Genomic DNA, 26,048 nt, shown 5'->3' on the forward strand with positions numbered 1-26,048 from the left:
ATATGCCAAGTTTAAGCAATAGATTTTTAATAATTACCATGAAGCATTTAACACATAGATGATTCAGACAGTGTTCTGTATTTAACATATACTAATTCATGTAACCCTCAAGACCAGAACAACTCTAGGAGGTAGGTTCTATTATCATCTTTATTTTACAGAAGATGCAGCCATCAAATAGAGACACTATATAACTTGGTGGTCTGTTTCCAGGGCACGTGTGATTGATTATGCCCCTGTGGATCTAACAGATTTCAGAGGTTGACTAAGAAGTGGGAAAGCGATGATCTCCAGATTTCTGGTTTGCAACTGGGTAACTTTTGGTGTCATTATTTGGGTTGTGACGCTTACTAGGGAAGGGTGGGTTTGGGAGGAAAGATACTGAGTTCCTTGTGAGACATGTTGAATTTCAACTCCCAAGATGACAGCCATGGGCAGATATCCAGAGTATTGCTGAACACAGGATTTGGAGCTCAAGAGAGATTTTAACAGGAGTTATATGCCTATATTTGGGAATCTTTAGCATGCAGTCAGGGGAGTGGTGAAGATGTCTTAGGAAGAATGTTTCCAATTAGAAAGGAAGATGCCTTGAGAAGAAGCCAGAGGAACATCCATATTAGAGTAAGCAAAAGAGGAGTCATTCACAACGGAGATAAGGAGGAACAGCTAGATAGATGGGAAGAATACGAGGAATATGGGAAGGAAAAATGTATTTCAAGGAACAAATATTGTCAAATTTTATAGAGGGCTCAGCGAAGTGAGGTATGAAAATTATTCACTGAATGTAGTGAGTAGGTTAGTATTGACCTTCAAGAGAACAGTTTCAGTAAATTAATAAGAGCAATAGAGTGCAGTGTGCTGATGATTGAATGCGGGTGAAGATGAGGGAGGCAACAAACATAAAAAATTTCGCCAAGAGGGTTTGCCTGTGGGGTGAGGGGAGAAGATCTACTAAAGAGAGGGATGTGGAATAAAGGAAAGATTTATTTATTTTCACTATGGAAGAACTTTGAGAATATTTAAATGCTAACAAGAAGAGTCCAGGATTACCTGAGAAGCTATAAAAACAGGAGAGGGAATTATCTATGAGGAGAGTCCTTGGGGCACCTGGCTGGCTCAGTCAGTGGAGCTTATGAACCTTGATCCTGGGATTGTGAGTTCAAGGCCTGCTCTGGGTGTGGAGATCACTTAAATGAAAAAAAGAGAGAGAGAGAGAGAGTCCTTGACAAGGTGAAGAGGGTAGAACCAGAACGTAGATGGAGGGGTAGAACTAAGCAGTAGGAGGATGTTTTTTCTTTTTAACAAGGGAGAAGATGAGGAATGAGAAGGAAGGTAAATTTTCAGATGTGGTGTGGGAAATGAAGGGTGTTCTTGATGGCTTTAATTACCTCTCCCAGGTAGAAGGCTTATCACTATGTGAGAGTGTAGGAGCCAGTGGAATTGGAGTTAAAAGGAAAAGAGGTTTAAAACAGACTGGTTTTTATTTTACTATATGCCAATGGAAGACAACAGGGATGAGGATACTGAGAGGAAGGGTTAAAAATGACAGAGGCTAACCAAGGATCCAGGAGAAAGCAGAAGGGAACTTATTATAAACATAGAGAGGTTAAGGGACTTTGAATTCTATGTAAAGCTAAAGAATGGTGTGTGATTGGCATCCTCTAAGATGATCGCCAGTGATCCTGCCTCTTGGTATTTATGCCCTTGTGTAAGCCTCTCCCCTTGAGGGTGGGCCCAACGGAGAGACTTTTCTAATGAAAAGCATATGGCCAAAGTGATGGGATGTTACTTCTGAGATTAGGTTCAGAAGGACTGGTTTGCTTGTCCTCTCTCGCTCTCTCATTTGTCCTGATAGAAGCCATCTACCATGTGAGTTGGCCCATGCAGAGACCCACTAGCAAGGAACGGAGGCCTTCAGCCCAAAGCTCCTGAGGAACTGAATCCTGCCAATGATGACATGAGTAAGCTTGGAAGCAGATCCTCCCGGTCAGATAACAGACCTTCATGACACCACAGCTGCCACGGATGCCTTGATGGTAGCCTTGTGAGAGATCTTGAGGTAAAGGCACTCAGCTAAGCCATACAGATTTAAATTAATTCTCCTCATCTGTAAAATAGGGATAACTATGGTATGTATTTAATATTTTTACTGAGGATGGAATGAAATCCTGACATGCAACAGTTAACCCGTACAGTCCACATCAACATTTGGCTAGCATTAACTAAACACCTACTATATGCCAGTGCCTGGCACAAACTGTGAGATCATAAATGCTCATTGCTTAATACTTAAAATTTTGGGGTAAATTATTCTGCAGCAATAGATAACTCTACAAGGTATACAAGAAGTAACTGAATGAGAAGAGAGAAAGGTCAGTGATTATGACCAGAGAATGGAGGGTCTGGAGTTTACAATTTCAGCTATGGAACCATTGCCATACTTCATCTGTACTGAAGAGGGTGGCTAAACTGGCACAGAGGTCAAGTTTACTGAAGATGAGGTCAAGGAGCTCAGATTCCAGGGTATTGGGCAAGCCAGGTTCATAAATGTTTAAGTTCTTCAGGGTCACTGGGTGGAGAAGTTCTCACCAGGTGTTGATTTCAAACAATGACAAGGTGGCAGTTGAGGCAGAGAAGACAACCACCTTAATGAGATAGTGGTATAAATCAGGTGGAATGAACCTTCACAAAGTTGTTTTAAGAGAGTGGCAAATTAATGGGATGCAAGGGACAGCATTAAGGACCTAGGCAGATGCTGATCCCCGAAGCTTGACCCTGGAATATGCAAAGTGTGGAAGCATAGACAGCCTCTTCTCAAAAGAGCTACAGGGGAAGTGGTGTCTGTAGCCTAGAGCCAGATTTGATGATCAAGTGGTTTAAAGGAAAGGTTCTTGGCTCCACATAGCGGGCACAGGACAAGTATTAGCTGTCTCCAAACATTCATTTAAACATTTGTATGCCCTTGCTCTGCACGGCTTCCCCAATCTATCTCAAAGAGACTATGGCCGGGTAAGGGCTGGGTTGCGGTGGTTGGGGGGAGGCGTGGCTCATCACGAGCGGTCTAGGGACTCTCTCTTCCGGGAACAGGGAGCGTCGGTACCAAGGCTTTCCCCAACTTCATCGGTGACTAGGAAGAGCCTCCAAACGAGGGTCATTCTCCCGCGTGCACAAGGCACATCACCCCCTAAGAGACATTTCTCCTACCAGCGAACAAGAGCCTTACAAGTGCGAGACACCGGCGACACAAATACGAGCGAGACACACACACTCCCGAAGACAAGGAGGGCGGCCGGCCGCGTTGCCGCTCAGCGCCAACAACCGTGGATTTCACGATGCTCAGACTTTTCCAAGTTCTCCCCACACTTTTAGCGGAGGTAAAATGTCGGAAGTAGGTGTGCAGTCGGTACGGAGAACCCTTCAGGTCTTGGCCTTCATGGCTCCGGATTCCCCAATCCGCACTCCCCAATCCGGGTGAGCCCTTCAGGACCGCCGCAGTCCACGTGGGCTCCGCGGTGGCCCGCGGGGCGGAGCGCAGTAGGCGGGGCCAGAACGGAGGGCGAGGCTGGCCCCGCCCTCGGGGCTCCCATGGCCCCCCGCGCCCCGCGGCCAGATGCTGACGTGTCCTTTCCTTCCCACTACACCTCCCGACACTACCTACTACGGCTGCCCCGGAAGTCCCGCCCTATACTTAGCCCGTCACTGCAAATCAGCTCTTTCAGCGCTTCCTGGAGCATATCTCCCCTTATTTGACTAAAGGGCGGGGCTCCGCTAGCAGGGTGCCTATTGGTTTGAGGTCCGGCGGGCTCTAGGCGCTAATTGGCTAGAGGGCGGTGGCGCTCTGGCACGCTTGCGCGGCGAGTAGAACGTGTGGCGGCGGCGGAGAACGCGTCTCCTCTTTCGCTCCCAGTCCCGCTGCTGCTCTCGTGAGCGCCCGGAGAGTCCGTGCCGTCCATTGCCCGAAACCCGTCGCTTGCCAGCTCACTGCAGCGGCGGCCTCCCACCAACACCGACACCCACACTGACAGCTCCAAGCCGGCCCACCGTCTTATTTGCTGCCTTTCCTTCTCCACACATGGCCTCCTCCGCGCAGAGCGGCGGCACCTCCGGGGTACCCGCGGTCCCCACCGTGCAGCGGGGCATCGTCAAGATGGTGAGAGCGGGGCCCGGGACACTGACCCCCACCGCCCACCTCCGGGGTGGCTGGCTCCTCTTCCCCTTCCGCCAGTCTGCATGGTCTCCCAGATCCCCTTTCCTCTCTTTCCTTACTTTTCACCCATTCTTGGAATTCCATTCCTAGACGGTATCCAACACGGAATCCCCTTGGTACTTTGCTTCCCGGACACCCTGGCACCAGGGGTGGCAGTGATTTCCGTGGTCGCGGCACTCAGACCTGCTGTTTACCAGGACAGATCGGTGACTTGATTGATTAACGGAGATCCTAAGTTTCTATCTGCCTTCCCATCCCCCCGTTCTTCTGTCCATTTTGACATCTGCTGAGCGGTGTGCAGCTTTTCGAGATCCTGACATCCGCACTTCCCTGAAACTAAGCGCATTTGGCCATCTTGAAGCTTTTCCGTTTCCACTGACGCTCGCTCACTTACTACCAAGTTTTCTCGCTCTTTGGCCCTCATATTCCTTTTCTCTCCACTTCTTCTGTTAAGTGTGTAGTCCTGTAAGCTCTTACTATTTATTCTCTCTCTCCTTTTGGCCCTTAAGTAGTAGGCCAGTAGGAATTTTAGCGATCGTTATTGTTTCCTCACCCCTTAAACATAAGGAGACTGGTTTGAAGAGGGCAGTGACTTGTCTAAGGTCATCACGTGGTGGCTTGGAACGGGGCCAGGACCGGGGCCCAAGTGTTCCGATTCCCAGTCCACGGCCCCAACACTAGATTCTGCCTGATTTTATATCCCCTCACTCCCTACATTCTTGAATTTTGAATTTAAAACCCTGCCAGACTAATTTTTTAAAAATTTACCCTCTGGCTCCCTGGTAGTTTTGTAGTATAAATTCTCTTTATCCCTTGTCACCTCTGTTCTCCCCTGAACCCTCCCAGATCTTGGAACTTGACATTTCTTGGTTGTTAACAGATTTTCCTGTTAACAGGAACATGTCCTTTCCTTCCCACTACACCTAATAGACTTTGGGACATTTCAGACCTCAATACTAACTTTCTTCTGGAACAGCAAATATCCTTTATGACATACATTTTCTCTCAAAGTTCCCACAGTTGTTTTTTCTTTTCTTTTCTTTTTTTTTTTTTGCAGTTGCAGGAAGTTTAAAACACATTCTGTTTTCTTGGCTCATTGTCTGTCAGGGTGAAAATGTACTTTAGCTTGTGTGTGTGTGTAAATTTTTGAGATTTTTTTTTTTCTCCAGCCTAATTCTCATGTATTCATTTCTTAAGTAATATTCTCACCAGGTGAGATTCCCGGGGTTTTCAGTATTGCTTTTTCCTTTATGTGTAAATGGAAAGTCAGAATTTATTAGAAGCTGAGGGAGAAGGGAATTTCCAAGGTCCACATATTTTTGCCTCTTTGAATCTTGATCTGTCCCATGAGTAGCTTCTTTTACATTAGTTTTTTCATTTGCACTGAGCTTTCCCTTCACCATAAGAGCACAGCATCACTTGGTGGTAGGGTGGTGGGATTGGCACCATTGAGTGGATCTTTCTGAATTTTTTCCTTCACTAAGGCTTGAATTTTTCTTAAGGGTCCCCCTCATTTGTGGGGTAGGAGTGGAATGAGGCTGGATATATTTTTGCTTATATTAATGCTAAAGGCTTCCAGGGCATCTGGATTCTATGAGGTGGCCGTGCCCACAGATTACCCCCATGGATACTCAATATCAACAATCACTTATTAAGGGTCGTGTCTTGTGTTGAGTATTTTGTTTGTATTCACTCACTTATAAAACCTAACAAGTAGGTAGTATTATTGGTTACAGTTTATAGATGTGTAATCTAAGGTTTAGAAAGAAAGTTCACCCAAGGACAGGCACGTTCACTGGCAGTAAGACCAGAGCTGGGGCTTGAACCCAGGTCTGTCTGCCACAGCATGTGCTCTTGGACATCATGCTATGCTGCTTCTGCCTCCAGGGCATGACTTTAGTAGAGGGTGGGGCCAGTGATTCGTGACCACAAAATTGCAGGAAAGTGAACCTGACTGTAATCAAGTTGAGGAAAGATTAGATGTTACCCCTTGTCTTATCCTGGAGCTGTTATTGCGGTGAGTGACTTCATTTGGTGCTTATGGTCATTATATGCATAGGAGTGTGGTGTTGAAGACACATTTGAATCTGGGAGGAAGCTTTTAAAATTCAGCCCTTGTGGGGCACCAGGTTAGGGGGGTGCTCAGTCAGTTAAGCATCTGCCTTTGGCTCAGGTCGTGATTCTAGGGTCCTGGGCTTGAGCCCCGCATCCAGCTCACTACTCGCTGGGAGCCTATCTTTCTCACTCCTCTGCCTCTTCCCCAGCTTGTGCTCTCTCTCTCTCAAATAAATTAAAAATTTAAACACACACACACACACTCTCACAAGAAAATTCAGCCACCAAAAAGTCTATTCTGCTATTCTTTTCTGTGACCAAATTGCAGGGATAGGTGGGTGAGTTGGTGGTAGGGCTTAAGGGAGGGAAGCCAGGTGAACTGCAGGGCAACAGGCAGATCTGTGCCAGGAGCAGAAGCCTTGTTTGGAATGAAGAATCGACCACTGGCAAATTGCTCTGTGTGAAGCTCTTCTGCTAAGCGAAGTTGTATTTTCCTGGAGAGTAATCATTTCCCGTGGTTCTAGGAACTGCTTTGTAAGAACTGTACAAATGAAAGTGGAGTTCTGTGACAGGAAACTGTGAAGGAAATAGTCCTGTGAATTGGAAAATAGTTACTGCCTTTAGGGAGAGGGGTAGAACCTGGAACACTGACTAATCAGCCTTGTGCTTTTCAGGGGAGCCCTCCATAATTGTCTGGACTCAGGCTGAGCTGCCGATCTGAAACGGTATAGGTATGAGCTCTGCTGCCGTGAAGAGGAATCGTCCTTCCTCTTTTGGGGGGCAAAAATCGGTGCAAGTTTCTTCTAGTCTCTACCTTCTAATTCTAGTAAGTCCTGTGTTCTTTTTAAGGTTAAAGAAGAAAGAACTCAGAAGTCAAGTTGCAGGGCGCCTGGGTGGCTCAGTTGGTTAAGCAACTGCCTTCCTCTCAGGTCATGATCCTGGTGTCCCAGGATCAAGTTCTGCATCAGGCTTCCAGCTCCACAGGGGGTCTGCTTCTCCCTCTGACCTTCTTCCCCTCATGCTCTCTTATTCTTACTTTCTCTCTCAAATAAATAAAATCTTAAAAAAAAAAAAAAAGAAATCAAGTTGTAAAAAGCCTTTGCATTTGACCAGTTTAAAAAAAATGATGGTGACGATAGAGACTGTGTCTGCTTTTGAGAGTGGGAGCAAAGGGACAGAAACAGAGTTGGTTCTGGAATGTGTTTAAGGAGGAAGTGGGCAGTAAGTTGACACAAGCATTTTGGAGCTGTTCTGTTACTGCAAAGGCAGTGAGGATGATGGAAAAACTGAAGGTGGATTTATATTTCCTGAGTTGGGATGAGACTGGCAAGTGTGTGGGCAGAGAAAATATAACCTGGAAAAGTGAATGTCCCCGTCAAATGAGATACTATTTTCTCAAAACCCTGAAAGATTCTAACTCTGGATTTTTTTTTTTTTTTTTTGAATAATTTGCTAGACTTTCTTTAGCTGCAATAGATTATTATCAGCACAAGTTAAATAGATGTGACTGCGAGAAGTCTTGGGGTACTTGGTGTAGAATTTGGTCGCTCCACTTAGCCCCTACTTAGAGATGGCTGTTTTCTCCCGTCTTACACACCTGATTCACTTCTGCTTTGGGGCTTGAGCCCTTTTCTCTGTCTTTTCACTCTAACGTTTCCATTCTAACTCAGTGTGTTTGCGTGTCTTCTCAAGCAGGAGTCACATGGGTTGCTTTTAGGACAGCAGAATGAGTCTGCCACAGTTCTTGAATCTTTTGTGCTTATCAGAAGCAGCTGATGGAAGCAGCATATCTTACCCTGCTTATGGTGTGAAAGGCCAAAGGGAGGACAGTGCCAGATCTCTGTTCATTTTCACCCTGCTCCATTTACTTGCCTAAAGAAGAAAGGAATCGCTCTGCCAGTCTTTGGTTTTAGGCTAAGAACCATGATTCTCGCTGGGTGGCTAAGGCAGAGGGGCATCAAAAGGAGGAGATGGCCACAGTTTCCTCCTTCACCAGGAGTTGTGCTGCCAGGTTGTTCTAAAGTGGAATGTAGACTTCCTGGTGAGTAGCTTAGTGGAAATTTTTCCAGTATGCAGCTTGTAGGAAATGATACCTGTAATTTACATTATTATAGCTAGCTGTTTCTTAGCTTTCTGAACTAAGAAGTATGTGTCTTTCCAGAGTGTAGTGGGGACAAAGAGCAGTAGTCCATTGATCTGCTCCTTCCTACGTGCACTGAGCTCATGCAGACTGAAAGAAAAAAAAAAAAACATCTTTCCTAACCTACATAAGTACTCTTACTCTACTACTCAGGGACAAGGTGGCTGAATAATAGTATTTTAGTAGAGCCATTTGCAAAGAACTAGGTAGAATAGGATGGAAGGCTTTTCCCTGTAGTCTTAAAATTGCCCACTTCTCAGCAGGTGAGTATAGTAGCTTTCAGTCAAGATTGTAAGTAAAGGAGCACTAAGTTTCTACTGTATCTTAAATGTTTTCTGTCATTTTTTTCCTGTATGAAAAGAAAGCATCCAGGTGGCTCTAGTTATGCTAACAGTGGCTGCTGCCATGTGCTAATGATACAGAATGATGAGCAGTCGTACTTCCTTTCTTTCTTGAATAAATTTTATTGATCATCTGCTGTGTCAAGCTTTGTGTGGGTATTGGAGAAACAGTGGTAAAAAGTAGGTCAGATTCCTGCTCCTCTGATTTATAGAGGAGACAGACAATAAAAAGGTAAACAAGAAGTAAGCACGATATTATAAGAGAGTGATTTCTGGGGAACGAGACAGAGTGACTGGGAGCAAGGGTAGGGTTGGCTCCCATAGAGAAGGTGTTCAGGAAAGGCTTCTCTTCGCATTTGTGCTGAGATCTGACGGACAGCGGAGAACCAGCTGTAAGGGAAGTGTGTTCTTGGTAGAGGGAACAGCAAGTGCAAAAGCTGTAGGGTCCCCACTAATGTTTATCTTCAGTGTTTTTATAGTAGCTCTTTAATTCCTTCAATTTATGCAGAACATAAATGGTACGGCTTGAACCTGAGCTGCTGTTATGTGTTTTGGGATGATAGATGGCAGAAAGGCAGTAGAGGTGGTTGCTCTCCTGCCTGGTACGCTGGTGAGATCGATAGCTGACATTAACTCAGTGTAAACAGTGAGAAACTGATTTAAAAAAAAAAAAAAAACTTGCTCTTGGTCATATTCATGTTCCTTACAGGGCCAAGACTAAGGTTTTTCGACTTCCTGTCAGCCAGTTCTGTGTATTCCTAAGGTCACCACCTTTCAGTGGAGGGTACTTAGCTGAAAAGATTAATGCCAGGAGCAGGCTCAGCGAGAGACAAATAGCATGTAGAATTTGTTGTTGTTTATAGTTCTGTTAGCATTTTATTACTACATGGAATGTTCTGCTGCTCTGGCCTCTGGCAACACTTTTAACATAGCAAGCTTTAGTGACAGTCATGGTGAAAAGCAAAGTAGCATGCTTCCTAGCTCAAACTAATGGTCAGGAGGGAACTAGCTCATGCATAATGTGGCTTATTGCCATGAGGGGAGTCTCCTGAGGCTGGGTAGTGATCAGTACTGGTATAATAAGTGAGCAAATGATTTGATGGGGTCTGTGCCTCACTTCACTTGGAGAGTGATATTTGGGAAATGAGTTGAAGGTTCTAAGGCCTATTGTGTATTCACTGGTGTGGACTAGCTGTCCAGCTGACAGGTGTGGTTCTAGGAGAGGGTGCAGTAGATCTCCTTTGGAATCTGGTCTTTGGATTTATTTTATTTTGTTTCTTCAAGGAATAGCATAGCTAAGTATTGTAGGAAATTCATTGCCTTTTCCGGGACAAGGCATGAAGTAAAGAGATTCAACTCTTCAGGGGCTTATGTGGTTTTTCCTCCTATTTCTTGTTGGGAAATGGAGAGATACCCAGTTTCTGTTGCTAATTCCTCTCTTGGGAGACTGACATATGTATTTTGTTTTTACAGTAGAAATTGATGCAGAATCACAGGTTGTGAACATTTGATGCAGATGGAGTGTTGTGGGATTTCACTTAACTTTCAGTGAGACTCAATATGATAAACTAAGTTTTTCACACTTAGCTCTAATGTTTAGGGAAAAACAGTGGTTTCAGTTGACATTTTTTGAAAATTAGGAAGTAAAACAACTTCTTAGGTAAAATCTAATGAAAATTTAAGTGATGCCTCTGGATATCATTTTTCAGATGTTCAGTCTATGATATAAACTGGGCTTGGCACATTTTCTTTTTATTTGCTTATGATGGGTGATTTAAGGCATCATCTCCCCTCTTATTCCTTAACACATTTTGAAATGCTTTAGCTTCTATATGGAGTAGTCTTCTTGGGATGATCTTGAAACACCACCCTCTTGTGTAAGAGGAGGAAGTGAAAAGATGGGAGAATCTGTGCCTAAAGTTAATAAACCTAATTTATTAATATTATCTTTGGGAAGCAGCTTGGCAGAGAAGAGAGATTGGCCTAGGATTCAGGGGAAACAGTTCTAGCCCAGGAGGTGCTATTCTCCACATGGGTGATGTGGGGTAAGAGATTTCACTTCTCAGACTCTTTCTTTCTTACATGAAGTGGTAAACTCAGTCTCTAAACTTCTAGCAGTTCCCAAAGGCTGTGATTGTTTAAGAAACCTGATATTGCAAGATGAATCAAAACTGAGAAATCTACCGTATGGCAGGTTTCACTTTGAATTGCTCCTTATCCCGCAATGAAACATGTTTTCTGTTCCGGTTGCCTGTTTTTGTTTTTTGTTTTTTTTTTTTTTTTTCCTGAGACAGTAGATGAAATGTGAAATGTGGTTTTTGTACTGTAGAAGATGAGGGGGTTAGAATTTGAATTAGACTATGTGACTGGGTAGCGGAGTGAGTTAGAGGTGGTGGATAGAAATGAGCCAGGGGGTTCCTGACCTCAGTAGTGATATCAGGATAGACTTGTGGGAGTACTTGTTTGGGACCCAGAGGAACATGCGAGCAGTGGCTTTTATTTACCATCTCACCTCTGCTTCAAAACAGCCTGACCATCTCCTGGGGCTTCAGAAGGATGGGGGTGAGGAGGGCATTCTGGAAACCCATAGCTGATGGAGATAGTGTTTACCCTGGTCCTGCTCTTATGTGGAGGAATCTGGGGGCACTTGATAGGGTTCTGAGCTCTGCTTTTCACAGATCAAGGCTAAAGCTTCTTCCTTTAGGTCATCCTAATTGTCTTTTGCAGATCTTTTCTACTTCATTTAACGGGCAAGTGTAGGAATCATCATAATCTATTTTTGGTAGTTCCTCACATGGTTTCTTTTCTTTTGAATTGATTTTTTAATTGTTAAGCTTTCTTAATTCCTTTCTGTGAGTAGATTTAGAGAGAAGCAGCCCGGTGATTTCCTGACCAGATCCTTACTTCAGGACCACCTGGAAGCCTTTCAGAGGCATTGAATTAGAATCTCTGTGGGTATGGCCTGGGAATCTGTATTTTTTAAAAAAGCCTCTCCTATGTGATTTTGAGTCAATTTTGGATCAATTCAGGGATTGGCATTTGAGACCCACTGGTCTTGTTTAACTCCTTTTCTCTATGTAGTTGAAGGGGCAGGATACAAATGACAAGAAGAATTTTATGAGGGGAGGATACTAGTCTCTTTCTTTTTAGTGTTCGTTTTGATGGCCCCCCAGACACTTAGCATTGCTTTTAATCTGTAGCTCAGTGTTGGGCTCACATCTTCAGGGGTCCATTTACAGTGATCTGAGATCCTGTTCTTTGGTCACAACTGATAGCTGAGAAGTTGTTTTACATGCCTGATTTCAGGCCATATGCTCATTTTAACATTCATCTGCCACTTTTCCTTCTATTTGCATCGATTCCCAAGATCTTCCTATAATTTGGCGCCAATAACTTGGCACATTATTACCATGGAAGTCTTTAGTGTCATCTACAAACATGAAAATTCTGTGCTGCTCAGTTTCTGCTTTTGTTGTCCTTGGGAGCCACACACTTGGGCCTTCTGGTTTGTTTCTATCCTGTTTTCTAAGCCCCATTCTTAACAATATCAGTAAAACCCTGAATGACCTCTTTGATGGTCTTCATCTTTACTTTTTATTCCACTAGTTTGTCTAATATGGAAATAAAATTTTCTCATAATTTTTAAGTCTTCAAAGTCCTTTTGATTAAGGGTCACTTATCCTTGGTGACTTATCCTCATTTTGATCAACAGTTATCTAGTTCATCCCTAAATTCCTTCAAAAAGTTCAGGTGAATGCCTACTAGCTTTAATAATTTAATAATGACCAATATTTAAGTTTTGGGTTTAATACCTGCTCATAGGATTTCAAATAGTATAGAAGTATATAAAATTAAATACAAAAGTCTCTCTCCCTCTGGCCTTATCACTCAGTTTTCTAACGTTCATTCTCATTCCCCTAAGGAAATGTGTTTCCAAACTTTTCATGAAGAAATACACATTCTCCCTCTTTTCTTTAAGAAATAGAAATGGGGTCATAATATATGTGTCCTGCAACTTTTTAAAAAATTGTCATGGCTGTCTGTGTCATAATTATAGATCCTACCTCATTCTTTAATGGTTGAAGAGTATTCCATCATTTGGGTGTATTTATTTACCCATTTATTTGTTGATACCTGTTTTTGGTTTTTCATGATTCTAAACACTGCTGACTGAGTGTTCTTTTTTACATCTTTGTATTCTTGTGTTGGCATTTCTGTAGGATGCAATGCTAGTATCTTTTAATATCACTTAATGTTTTTGGTGGTTGCAGAGTGATTTTCCTTATACCTCACCTGTTTATTTCTTACAGATAACATTGTAAGTAAAATTGGGGCAAATACAGCTTCACATCTCATTACTCATTAATCATTGCACAGTTGGTAGTGTTCTGTTTCTCCAGCGTATCCTTGAAAACCACTATATCTCTTCATTGGAGAGCAGGGCCTAACCACACGGGGATCACTAAATAACTTCTTTTTAATTGTTTGAAGACCCTAAGGTGTTTAAAGGTCCTGGTATTTAAAGGAGAGTAGATTCTTTAGCTTCAGCTGCCTTCTGTGCGTTCTAGAGAGTTCCATGACTAAGGAAGTGTGCAGCTTTCCAGCTACAGATGACAGAAGGAGCAAGGTCATGTGAGAGGTTTGACTTTTTTCTGTTGACTAGCACATAGCTTTTCTTCTTGGATAAGAAGGTGGGGATGGGAGGTGGTAAGCATGACCACATCCTGTGTGGGGAAACCCTGCTATTTTTAGAATTGTTTGGAGAGACTGGACCAGAGTGGTCAGTGTTGGTAGCCTTTCAGTCATTTGTTGATTCCAGCCTTGGTGTAATGGCTTTCCTTATGTTTCCTGGGCTCTGAATGTGTGCATACCCCTACCATGGTTTTAGTACTAGAATACTGCCTCTACTTCTATTTAGTTTGAAAATCTTTTGGGCAATCAGCTATTTTAAAAGTTGAAATATATTTTTTTAAAAGAATTTATTTACAAGAGAGAGTACACACGTGCACAAGCAAGGGGAGGGGCAGAGGGAGAGGGAGAAGTGGGCTCCCGGCTGAGCAGGGAGCCCAATGCAGGGCTCCATCCCAGGACCCTGGGATCATGACCAGAGCTGAAGGCAGACCCTTAACCAACTGAGCTACCCAGGCACCCCTGAAATACTATTTTTAAAGCAAACTTAATTTGGAGTGCCTGGGTGGTTCACTGTTAAGTGTCTACCTTATAGTTCAGGTCACAATCTCTGGTTCCTGAGATTGAGACCCCCTTTGGGCTTCATGCTCAGTGGGGATTCTGCTTTTGTTTCTTTCTCTCTCTCTAAAATAAATAAAATCTTAAAAAAAAAAAAAAAAACTCAATTTCACTGTTGGAAATGGAAAAGCCTTGTTACTTGCCGTAACTAGAAAGTACCTTAAATAATGCACAGTGAAGGGGCTTCTGGGTGGCTCAGTCGGTTAAGCAGCTGCCTTTGGCTCAGGTCACGACCCCAGGGTACTGGGATCAAGGTCCGTGTTGGAGTCCCTGCTTAGTGGAGAGCCTGCTTCTCCTTCTCTCTGCCTGCTGCTCTGCCTACTTGTGCTCTCTCTGCGTCAAATTTAAAACAAACAAACACAATGAAAACAAAATATTATTAAATTCTAGCTAGGTCTCATGTCTTCTGGAGGGCTCTGAAGAAAGTTTAACAAGTGATGAGTGTGCCAAAGTGTGTGTGCTAAAGTCTTCCTGCCACCAAACTGGAACTTTCTTCATTTAATAGGAATCATTGGAAGAGAATTGGAAAGGGGACAGTTCTTATGTATAAATATTAAATGCTGATATATACAGCGTTCATTTACCCCTTAAAGCAGTTTTTGTTTTTGTTTAAACAAGCTCTCACATTGGGGAAACAGACGTAACTTGTGTCTTGGGGCACAACTGAACTGATTTCTGGAGTGTCTGTGGTTCAGGTCATTAGCTTCACTGACTACTCGCCATATAACTATGGGCAGGTAATTTTACCCCGTTATGTTCCAGCTTTGCCTGTAAATGGGTGTAATAACAGCACGCTGTTCATGGGGCTGTGGCTGATTAAATGAGAATGCATGGAAAATGTTTGGTGCAGTGTCCAGCGCATGTAGCGTTCAGCAACCATTAGCTGGTCTTAGTCCAGCAGTTTCTGTATCAATCCTCAAGTCAGATGGGGATGAAAATGGAACTGGCTGAGCAAAATGAGCGGGATAAAGAAAGGCACCTGGCAGGTCTTGTGATGTTTAACTTGTTTGATTTAAAGGACTGGTTTTAGTTTTGAGATAATATTCTTAATACATTTTCCTTTGCTGAAATCGCCTATATTTTATAAATAATGTGATGACAGATTTAATATCCTTGGCAAAAATAAAAACTAGATAACAGGTTAGCCCCTCATGGGGGGGGACAGGGGGAATCTTACTTGTCTATGAAATTTAAAAGTCTGGGGTGCCTGGGTGGCTCAGTGGGTTACAGCCTCTGCCTTCGGCTCAGGTCATGACCTCAGGGTCCTGGGATGGATCCCCACGTCGGGCTGTCTGCTCAGCAGGGAGCCTGCTCCCCACCCCCCACCGCCTCTCTGCCTGCTTGTGATCTCTGTCTGTCAAATAAATAAAATCTTAAAAAAAAAAAAAAAAAAGAAAGAAAGAAATTTAAAAGTCTGGGAACCCTTGGCACAGCAGAAAGGTGTGCACCTGGCATATGTGTAATTCTTCTGAACTTCAGAGGTATTTCCTAATATTAGGAAAGATTAAACACATTTAGGTAATGCATGAGAGACTTCAGTTGTATGTATGTGTGAATACTAGTTGTTCAGTGGCACAGGAGTGGCTAGTTAGGCAGAAACTCAAGTGAGAAAAGTTCTGACTTCCTTTGGTTCCCTGCCTCCATTCTTCCAGCAGCCCTCTATCCTCTGGCACTTTAGGACCAGCCTGCTTTCCATTGCCCTCCTCCAGTACCCTTATCACTGCTGTCTCAACTCCACCCCTACCCAAATCCACATCAAAACTTAAAGTTGATATGGTGACATATTTAGAACAGTCTTTTCACTACAATGTAAACCATTTTTTAAAAGATTTTATTTATTTGAGCGAGAGCGAACGTGAGGGAGAGGTGGAAGCAGACTCTTTACTGAGCAGGGAGCCTGATGTGGGGCTCAGTCCCAGGACCCAGGATCATGACCAGAGCCGAAGGTAGTCATTTAACCAACTGAGCTACCCAGGTGCCCCTAAAACATCTTTTTAAAGATTTTATTTATTTATTTTAGAGAGTGTACATGTGAGTAGGGGGGTGTCAGAGGGAGAGGGAAGGAATCTCAAGCCGACTCCATGCTGAATCTGGAGTGGATTCGGGACTTGATCTTACAGCTCTGAGATCATTACCTGAGTGGAAACCAAGAGTAAGATGTTAATTGACCTAGGTGCCCCTAAATATTTTCTATTTCCTTATCCTTCAGGGAGACTAAGTAATCCAAATTTATTTATTAATTTATTTGTTTGTTTTATTCTCTGGGCTGGTTTCCTAAAACCTCAGTCTCCCAGGGAAGGACATAAATTAGTTCTTGGCAAGTAACAGCTGCTTACCTGGCCTTGGTACCTTTGTAAGAACAGGGCAGTTTACAGCCCAGTCTGCCTTGGGCTGTTGCTGTTCACACCCATTGTCTTGACATCATTATCAATAACAGCCCTTTTCACTTCAAACTGTCCTGATTGCAGGGGTAAAATGATTGTTTAATGTATTTTGTAAAAACAGTTAAATCTGGGAGAGTGTGGGGTGACAAAGCTCACAGAGACCACTATAAACAGAAGGTAGATGTTTCTGTACATGTAGCAACTGGGATGGCCTGACAGGAGAATCACATGGCTAAGAAAGCCTTTAATGGAGAGAAGGCAGCCTAGGCATGAGACCCCAGGCCGTGTACTTGGTTGTGGGTAAAGCTTTGGGCTGATGAAATTTTAGTTGTCAGTCTCATTAAAATGTTGCTATTAAATAGAGGCAGGTAGCTTTGTTTTGTGATGGAAAGGGGAACTTGGGAATTTAAATACTGACGGTTTTCTTGGAGAATGGATGGGTTGGAAAATCAGATGTGATATTTTCAGATCCGTTTGTTTTAACAACCTTTTCCGGGGAGGTGGTGAAAGTGACAGGTCTTGACAGAGGCAGAGGAAGAAAATGGGTGATTTAAAGTTAGGAGAAATGGGTAAGTACAGGTGGGAATACTCAGATAGTCTTGGACACAGCTGTGAGCAATCTGGTTGCACTGTGCAGGGTTAAGGCAGCTTGCCTAAAGTGACTGTTACTGGAAGTTTGTAGTAGAGAAAGGAACAAGAGGCCAGGCTTCTCAGGTTTTGTTTCCGGTCTTTGGGATGCGAGGTTAGTGAACTTTTAAACTTGATGAATTCTGTTCCAGGAGAGGGAAAATTCATTGTTTTATAGCCTTTAATACCAGGGGCATTTTTATTTTTGTCAGCAACTCAAAACTGCGTTATGCCAAGTGTAATTTATCTGCTTACCTAACAGGACGCTCTCAGGTCCTCATGAAAAGTGATGCATTCTTTCCCTACCTCCCTTTCTTTCTGTGCGGAAGGGAGACTCTGGAGTGCCTGGGTCCTGGAATCCTGCTGAGTGTATTATTCTGTGTGCAGTAATTGCTTGTGTTATTACCCTTGGCAGGTAGCCCTTTCACAGCCCAGAGGCCAGGGGGCTGCCTCTATTACTTAAAAGCCGAGTTATCTTGTTAAACTCCTCTCTTGTGAGATCTTTAGAATCTCTTGAGACCTCCTGCAGGCTCTCTGTGGGGCACAGGCCCAGCTCCTGGGTAGGCCTGCCCTGCCCCAGTGTTGCCCTGCCTCAATGTTAGTCATCGCGATTCCAGCTCTGGAGGACTAACTTTCCGTTACATAGCAAGACAGCAGAGGGCTGATAGCTGGAAAAGCTTGGTTTCCATTTAATTCTTAAGTGTTCCTGTTATCAGTGCTCTTAATGAAAGTACCTCTTTTCACTCTTGTGTCAAAGAAAACGTGTTTCTTTGATTATCAACAGGAGAAGCTGAAAGCCAGTGTAGGGAGAAGCAGCAGTTTGGGGTTTAGATTATCTGAGGAACTTAGAAAATTGGTATTTGAAAGTGGTTGTTGGCACAATGCAGAGTAAAGATGCTCCATGAATCTGAGCTGCCCATAAACTTGGATTTGAAATTTTTGTGCTTTATTTTAAAGAAAAGTGTTTATTTTGTAATTCATTAGAGAGTGTACTCCCTCTGCCCCCCACCTCCAAAAAGGAGAGGAGAATCAGAGCTGGACTTCTTGGTTAGCATAGGATATGTAGAATGTTATGGATGATTTTATTTATATGCGGATAGTGATATTTATATGTGGATAGTGATATTTATATGTGGAAGAACAGAGGGAGGAGAAACAGACTCCCCACTGAGCAGGGACACCCCCCCCCCCTTACAGGGCTCAGTCCCAGGACCCCGGGATCACAACTGGGGCTGAAGGCAGAGGCTTAATGAAGCCACCCAGGCATGCCTGGATGTTTTTAATAAAATGGAGGAGCAGTGTTTTCTGGGCAGTACCTGCAGTTAAGATGACACGGGGGATTCCAGATAGGCCAGTTAGCCTTCTGTTCAGTTTCTTGAGGAGGTTTGCAAGTCTGTGTGCATCACAGTGGAGACTGGAGAGACTGGGGCACCAGCAGGTAGTGGGAGAGGAATGACCACTTGTCTTGTGTTCTCAAGCTGTGTTAGATGAGTGGAGACTTCAGTTTTTACTCCCCCACGATAGTTTTCCTGGGATTTTAATGGTAAGAAGGATCCTGGGATGGTACATTAATTTAGCAATAAAGGACTCTGAAATGTTTATGGTAGATTTGTGATTTGTACTTTATTTTGACATCTAAAATTGAGCATTAACGTTTCAAATAGGAAAAGTTTCCAAACAAATCTGGAAGATAAAAAGGGAAAAAAATAATGCTTTTTATGGGTAGCCTAGAAATTCAATTACATTCTTAAGTTCTACAGTCAGTCCTGCATATAAACCATAATAAATATGTTAGATATTCTTTAGAGTTGATTCACTGAGTAGTACCGAGTATTGTGCTCCGTAAGGTAGCATCCCTTTGGTTTTAAGCTTGTCCTAAGAAAAAGAATGCGTAGGACTTTAAGGCAGCAAACCTGAGAAATACTACGAAAGGCAATAATTTTCATTTCTCTCAGGTATTTCAGGGTCTCTGGTGTGCTTTATTTAGCTGTATCTGGTGTCAGCTCTCCTTCCTCTCCTAATTACTGGGCTGCGATGTGACATTTTGTACCCTGGGCCACTGTGCCAGCGGTGCTGTGAGAAGTCAGAGATGGCAGCTACAGCCATGGAGGCTAGGAGGGTAATAGCTGCCCTCTGGCCGTTGCCTCCCTGGATCAGGAATCAAGGGGCCACTTCCCTCCTTCCTCTGAGCATTGAGGATGCTGAGGAGGACAGAGTCAGAGTCAGGGATGAGGACTGGACTGACCCAACAACCAAGTAGCGCCTGAAGTAGGCAGCTCCCAGAGTGCCAGCTCCCGGGGTGCCGGCCCTGACTTCTCCACCCTGCTGTAGCGAGCCCTGCTTCGCCCACATCAGTTCCTCCAGGGTGGAGGGGTGGCCTCCTTTGTCATCAGGAACAACTTTTTCTTGGGTTTCCTTAAGAGAAGAAAGAAGGGGGCGCCTGGGTGGCTCAGAGGGTTAAGGCCTCTGCCTTCAGCTCAGGTCATGATCTCAGGGTCCTGAGATCGAGCCCCGCATCAGGCTCTCCGCTCAGCAGGGAGCCTGCTTCCCTTCTTCTCTCTCTGCCTGCCTCTCTGCCTACTTGTGATCTCTGTCTGTCAAATAAATAAATAAAATCTTAAAAAAAAAAAAAAAAAGAGAAGAAAGAAGAAGCCTTCGTGTTTGGGGAGCCGCGTCTTCCACCTGCGGTGCGGACATGGAAATTTGAGAGGCGTGTGATCTTCAGCCCTCTCACGTGACCACACAAAGTAGTGCAGGAACAGCGTGGGCACATGGATGAAATGTGTGTGAGCAGAAAAACCGCCTCCGTTATTGAACCCATAAGACAGGCTGAGGCCAAATACTATAGGAGTGTATATTTTCAAGCGTTTAAGAAAAGGTGCACATCAGTAACTTTTTAATGTGCTTTCATGGCTTTAAAATTTCTGGGAGTCCCTAACCAAATCTTTGGACAAGGGCTCCAGTCCGTCATTATTTGGTAATCATGTGGAAAACACTCAGAAGGCACCACCCTTGTCATCGCTCACTGTGCTCACAGCTGGCACAGGAGCACATCTGTAAGGCTTTGTGCAGTACAGCGCTTAGAAGGGGCCTCTACGTGAACCCTGGAGTCTACAGTTTGGTGTTTCTTGTGGCCACATTGGATGCCACCTGGGGTCTGGTTGGGGGACGGTGAGTTCCGGGGCTGTCAGAGACTGCTGTGCGCTGGCTCAGCGGTAGCCCAGGCTTGCTTGTGCCCTCTCTGAGCACTTCCCTCTCTGTCACAGTGTGCTCTCTGCCTATCCACTTACATTTCTCTGAAGATAAAAAGGAAGTAGCATTAGTTTCGTTGCTTCCACTTAAGGCATTCAAATATATTTTTGTTACCTTGGTATTTGGATACAGGCTTTGGGGTATAAGCCTACCGAGACATTCTTGCCTATTAAGTAAGAATAAATGTAAGAATCATGGAGAATATAATCGTAGAAGAAATTATCGTATTTGCTTATTGTCCCTTTGGGGGATATAGGAAGTGACTGAGGGTAGTGGGAAGACAGTTGAATATTGAACACTTAATTGGGAGATTCTCCATTGTGGTCTGGGGTATAGATTCGAGTGGTTCCTGTTGAATGGAGTAGACTTGACAGCTCACAGGAAATAATCAATTGAGTGGTTAGAAATGAGTTAGCTAAGAGTTTTTGAAGGAGGTAACAAGGGAAATTCGACATCTTCTAATAAGAGGACTGCTGAGGAAAGGGGGCTGAAGAAAATGTTCCCAGAAATAACACAAACTTCCTAGGGGTGAATGGAACAAAGCTGAAGATAGTTGGGGCTGCATTAGGGAGGGCGGAGAGAAGGCCAGGCAAGGTAATGAGCTCTGGAAGTGGAGAATCCTGGATGAAGGGAGGAGGACTAAGGTGAGGACATGCTTGTCTGTGGGTTGTGCCGAGGGGGTGGGTGACAGGCCTTCGGGCTGCTTGTCATTTGGCAGAGAAATAGGAAAACAGCTGTGAGTGTGGCACACGCTCTTGAGATTGTGGCTCTTGTTAGCTTCATCAGAAATCCGGTAAGCTAGGAGTTGTTTAATTAAGGACAAGGACCATGTCTTGATTGTTCTTGGGCCCTCTCTCCCGAGCCTGGCACTGTGCTTTATACACAGTAGGGCCACTCATTTATTAAAAAAATAATGCTTCCTTTGTGTCTGGTCTTGTTCTGTGCTCTGGGGCCATGAGGATGAGTAGGGTAGACCTTGTCCTTGTCTTCACAGATCTTGTAGCTTCTTGGGAAAAACCAGCAGTAAACAAACAGCTCTTCTGTTTAGTGTTGTGATGTATTCTGTGAGAAGAAATACAGAGTAGTCAGAGAGTACATAAAGCAAGGCTATCCCAACCAGTCTGAGAATTGGGTTGGCCTCTTTGAGGAAAACACCTAAGCTGAATTTGCTGGAGAACATGTTTCTGAGCTAGGCAGTTAGGGTGGGGATAGAGACTGGCAATCAATAACTTTATTGTGCATACCCATTACTCAAGGGTCTTATTGAAATGCAGATTCTGCTCCTGGAGGTCCTGGGTAGAATTGGAGTGTCTGCATTTCTAACAAGTTCTCAAGTGATTGCTGGTCTGTAATCTTTTTCAGAGGCTTTCTGTGCATCCTTCTCACTTATGCCTTTTTAAAATTCTTTTGTTTCAGTTGAAAGATGATGGGACTGAACTGGGTCGTTTTTCCCTCCAGTCTGTAGCCCTGATGGCTGCAGTGATAGAACTGGGCGGTGCTTTCTAGCGGGAGGTGACTAGCCGCAGAGACCCTTCTTCTGTTCCCTCCGCATGTTTGCTGAAAATCCTACTCTACTGTCCTCCCTTTTGATCTGGACAACTTGCATTGTAGAGAAGGCCAGATGTATGGGGGACAGGAGGAGGAAATTTTAGGATTTTGTTAAGAACCAAGAAAATCCAATGCATTGCATATTAACAGAATTTCTTTTGGCATCTCCCAGACACCCCTCTAGATAAGCGTGGGGGACTCAGGCATTGTTTTTGATAATCCTGTTCCTCTTTGATAATAAAAAAGGATCACTCTGAGGGGTAAAGAGATTACCATAGCCACGCTTATAAGGTTTCACTGAAACTAAAAATGTGTTTGGTGCTCTTGTCTCTTATAGAATATTCTCAACTGGGACATCTGTGGCTCAACAGGTTAACTGTCCACCTTTGGCTCAGGTCATGATCCCAGGGTCCTAAGGATCAAGTCCCACCTCAGGCTCCTTGCTCAGCGGGGAGCCGGCTTCTGTCCCTGCCTGCTGCTCCCTCTGCTTGTGAGCTCTCGCTCTCTCTGACACACACACACACACACACACACAAAATTTCTCCATTACTATAACTGAACTCCCATCAGTTGTTTTTTAGAACTTTTGAGACATTAAGGAGTTTCTGGTTTGCTGAATATAAAACCTAATTAGATCACACATGTAAATTTAAAAATCCCCAGCAGCTGACTAACCTAGGAAGAAAGAGGGACTCTCCCTAAAACCTGAGACCCTTTTTGGGTGTGTTCGCCTTTTTGAACGGTGCACTCAGAGGACATTTGAATTCTGTGATTTGAAAGCACTGTATTTTATTTGGAGGAAGAAAGTGCAGGGGTGAATGGATCACATCAAAAGATGTCCTTGCAACACAGTAACAACTTGACATTCATTTTCTTAGTGTTGTGTGCATAGAGCAGGGGAGGGAGGGAGGTGAGGAGCAAACCAACCACCATCTTCAGAACTACCAGTGAGATCCAGTTTTAGTGATTGTTTTGTCATAAGACTCTAAGGCAGCCTGGTATGTTTAGCACCTAAATTTTTTTTAAAACTTTACCTGAAAAATTTCAAACTTACTTAAACATGGCAAGGATAGTACACATCACTTCTACGTTCCCTTCATCCAGAGTCCTCAGCTGCCATATTGTTTTCTCTGAATGTATTATAGTTCTTATTCATGGTAGTTCTGTTCTGTAAAGTTGTGAATGAGAGAATACGGAACCATCTCTCCCGTAAGAGATACAGGGTTAGGTTCCTGCCAGCCTCTGGTCCTTATATATTCATCGAGTGATAGGTACCTAATGGATAGATTGTTCTGTATGTGCTTCTGTTTAAAGACATCTTATTTTAATATATATTGTTGATTCATTAACATTGAACTAATGACTAAAAGCACTATAACTCATGCCCGAATGAAATTTATTTAACCTTTACTCTGTAAGGAACGTCACAGCATCTTTCTTTGTGCTTAAGATCACTTCAGGATGACACCTGGGGGCCACTTTAAATTTAAACAGTGAAGTCTCCAACAAAAGCCCTGCTCACTGCAGTAATTTTTCTTTCCCTTTATTATAGTCCAAGTACTTGACCATAACCATTCAGTAGAGGGGTCAGAGTCCTTTAGGGATAATCTTTTATGTTCTAAAGTCAATTAATTTTTTCTTCTTCTTCTTTTGGTAATTTTTACACGTGACTGTCGCTCACTTTGAAGTTTTCTTTTGACAACTGGAATGGATTTCTGTGAAATGACGCTCACATTTGCCTGCCATATAGTTCTTCCTGAGTTCTTCTCTTATTTCTGAGTAATTGTCTCAATCTCTGGGTCCTTGACCACAGTGGAGCTCAGCATCGAGTAACGAGGACTTGGTTCTGCAGAGGACTGTCATACTGGGGACACCCCTGGTATGGGCTTCCCAGAGATTGAGTTACTTCCTTCATGGTGAGGCTTTATTTGTGCAGGAGTAAGCTACAACCTTGGCGTTTTATGTAAGCTACCAGTTTTTTTTTTTTTTTTTTTTTTTTTATTAAGGTAGAATTGATACACAACATATATTAGTTTCAGGTGTACAGCATAACAGTGTGATATTGGATAGTGTAAAATGATCACCATAATAAGTCTGCTTACTCTCAGTCACCATACATAATTCCAGAACTTTTTTTCTTGTGATCTTTTAAGATTTCTCTTAGCAGGGGTGCCTGGGTGGCTCGGTCATTAGATGTTTGCCTTCTGCTTGGGTCATGATCCTGGAGTCCTGGATGGGATCCCGCAGGCTGGCTCCCTGCTCAGTGGGGAGTCTGCCTCCTCCTCTGCCCTTCACCCTGCTGGTGTTCTCTCTCTCTCGCTCTTTCTCTCTCTCGCTTGCTCTTGAGTAAATAAGTAAAATCTTTAAAAAAAAAAAAAAGATTTAGCAACTTTCAAATATACAATACAGTATTATCTGTAGTTGCCATGCTGTACATGACATCTTCATGACTTATGTATTTTTTAATTAGAAGCTTGTACCTTTGACTCTTTTCACCTAGTTTGCCTGCCATCACCTTTAGGTGCCAATTTTTTGACTCACAGTTCTCAAAAATTTAGCATTTGGTGTTTCCTGGGAGTGTGCTAGGAAAACCTGGGTTCTAGGTCAGCTGTACCACATAACTGTGCTACAGTTTCCTCTGTTGCAAGGTGAGGATAAATGTGCCTGCTCCAATTTGTTGAGGATGAAGAGGGGTGGAGAGTGAGGGTGGGGGAGGGGAGAGAGACCAATGTGTCCTTGGCTTTTACTGAGTACCTGCTAGGTGTCAGGTACTGTGAGGCATCTTACTTAGTCATCCCAACAACCCAGAGAGGATGGTGATAGTAATGTTGTTCTCATTTATATGTGAGGGAATACCCAGTGCTTGGAATGCTTTTTCACATGAATTTGCTTTTAGACTCAAGACTGATTTCAGAGTTCATGGTCGTCTGAGGCTATGAGTATCACCACACTTTATCAGGGATAAAGTTCAGTGCAGATGTAAGTTATAGTACTTCTTTATCATAACCTCTGAGGACCAAGATACTGACATAAGCACTTAAATCTACTCTCCTAGACAGGAGTATCTTAGCTGATAAATAGGGAAAGTAGATTATGGATTATTTAATCTTTTCTGATTGAATTCAGTTTTTGGTGAATTTTCCATGATTTTGATGTTTTATACTCCTGGAGGAAATGTGCACTTTTTTCTATTGTACATATTCTTACAGTCTTTACTTGAGACTACACTTTGAACCATTTTTCTTTTTTAAAGATTTATTTATTTTGGGTGCGGGGAGGGGGCAGAGGAAGAGGGAGGGAGAGTTCCAAGTAGACTCCCTGCTGAGTACAGAGTCCAGTGTGGAGCTTGATCTCACAGCCCGGAGATCATGACCTAAGCCAAAATCAGGAGTCGGACGCTTAACTCCCTGAGCCATCCAGGTGCCCCTGAGCCATTTCTTAAGCAATATTGGCTGTAACTGGGTCTTTTGGCCAGCTATTTTTTTTTTTAAGATTTTATTTATTAAAAAAAAAAAAGATTTTATTTATTTATTTGACAGAGAGAGAGTACAAACAGAAGAAATGGCAGGCAGAGGGAGAGAAGGAAGCAGGCTCCCGTTGAGCACAGAGCCTGATGTGGGACTTGATCCCAGGACCCTGGGACCATGACCTGAGCTGAAGGCAGAGGCTTAACCCTCTGAGCCACCCAGGTGCCCCGGGCCAGCTGTTCTTGTTCAGATTTCATTACAACCCTCATGGGTAGTCTCCTGTATTTTATGAATATTTATGAATGAGGAAACTGAGGCAGATAGAGCCAGTTAACTTTCAAAGGTTACCACTCACATTGATTTGATTCTGAAACTAAATTCTTATTGCCACATACCACTGTCCCTTCTCTGATTACAAAAAGGAGCAGTTTGTATAAGTTGGAGTGGTAGTCCAGAATTTATTTTTGCTGTGCACTTGCTATTTAGACTACCATAAGACTAGTTTTCATCTCACTTCCTTGTCATAATACATCAGAGGTTGGCAAACTGACTCTGTAACGGGCCAGGTAGTAAATATTTTAGGCTTTGCAGGCCATACGGTCTCTGTTGAAGCTACTCAACTCTGCTTCCAGTGTGAAAGCAGCCATAGACAAACAAATGATCTTGGCCATATTCCAATAAAACTTTATTTATGGACACTGAAATTTGAATTTCATACTCTTTTCATATGTTACATAATACCCTTTTGATTTTTTTCCCCCCAGCTATTTGAAAATGTGA

General features: G+C 43.4%; 1 protein-coding gene across 1 annotated transcript in view; it reads left to right on the forward strand.

Moving 5' to 3' along the window:
- The first annotated feature begins 3,839 nt into the window (after positions 1-3,839).
- The window catches only part of SND1 (staphylococcal nuclease and tudor domain containing 1), a 411,934-nt gene continuing 389,725 nt past the window's right edge, over positions 3,840-26,048 (forward strand). The window contains exon 1 of the mRNA XM_004741837.3: positions 3,840-4,150. Within this exon, the coding sequence (XP_004741894.1) occupies positions 4,073-4,150 (78 nt within the window). The 5' untranslated portion in view covers positions 3,840-4,072. The remainder of the gene's footprint in view (positions 4,151-26,048) is intronic.

This window comes from Mustela putorius, unplaced genomic scaffold, assembly GCF_011764305.1.
Source record: "Mustela putorius furo isolate JIRA1106 unplaced genomic scaffold, ASM1176430v1.1 tig00003845_pilon_pilon_pilon, whole genome shotgun sequence".
Classification (NCBI taxonomy): Eukaryota; Metazoa; Chordata; class Mammalia; order Carnivora; family Mustelidae; genus Mustela; species Mustela putorius.